Source organism: Loa loa (genome assembly GCF_000183805.2).
Source record: "Loa loa unplaced genomic scaffold supercont3.3408, whole genome shotgun sequence".
Taxonomy (NCBI): domain Eukaryota; kingdom Metazoa; phylum Nematoda; class Chromadorea; order Rhabditida; family Onchocercidae; genus Loa; species Loa loa.
In genome coordinates this window covers 1-691 of record NW_018111586.1, presented here as the reverse complement: position 1 = coordinate 691, position 691 = coordinate 1, and the positions used below count along the sequence as shown (strand labels likewise).

At 29.4% G+C, this 691-nt stretch overlaps 1 protein-coding gene across 1 annotated transcript; it reads right to left on the bottom strand.

Annotated features, from left to right (window-relative positions):
• Positions 1-260: 260 nt before the first annotated feature.
• On the bottom strand, positions 261-691 carry LOAG_15975 (hypothetical protein; the record flags this gene model as incomplete). The annotated part of the gene is made up of 1 exon (XM_003151463.1): positions 261-691. A coding segment is annotated over one exon (416 nt), but the record flags the coding sequence as incomplete, so codon positions are not given.

Here is a 691-nt window from a genome sequence, read left to right as displayed (position 1 = left end):
TCAATATTGCCACAATTTTACAGATGAATTAGTTTAAAAGGATGATGAAAATGAAAATCATGTGAAAAAGAAAATAAAGAATCAAAAGAAAAGAAAGAAAGAGAGAGAGGAGAGAGAAAGAGAGGGAGAGGGAGAGAGAGAGAGAGAGCTATGATAACAACTGTTAAGAGGAGTGAAATGATCGGATAAAAATTGAGAGAATGTAATGATAAGAGATGATAATAAATCATGGGTTGGTTACGAAGAGTAAAATATCCGAATAGATGAGATTGAAATTAAGCGGAGACCGATGTAATATATGTATTTATGTGTATGTATGTATCTGTATGCATGTATGTATGCCTATATGTATGTATATGTGTATGTATATGTATTATCATGTGTATGTATATGTATGTATGAATGCATGTGTATGTATATGTACGTATGTGTATGTGTATGTGTATGTATATGTATGTATGTACATGTATGTACATGTATGTGTGTATGTGTATATATATGTATGTGTGTATATGTGTATGTATATGTTTATGTGTGTATGTGTGTGTATATGTATGTATGCATGTATGTATGTATGTATATATGTATGTATGTATGTATGTATGTATGTATGTATGTATGTATGTGCATATATACGTATATGTGTATGTATATATGCATGTGTTTGTATGTATATACATGTGTATATGTA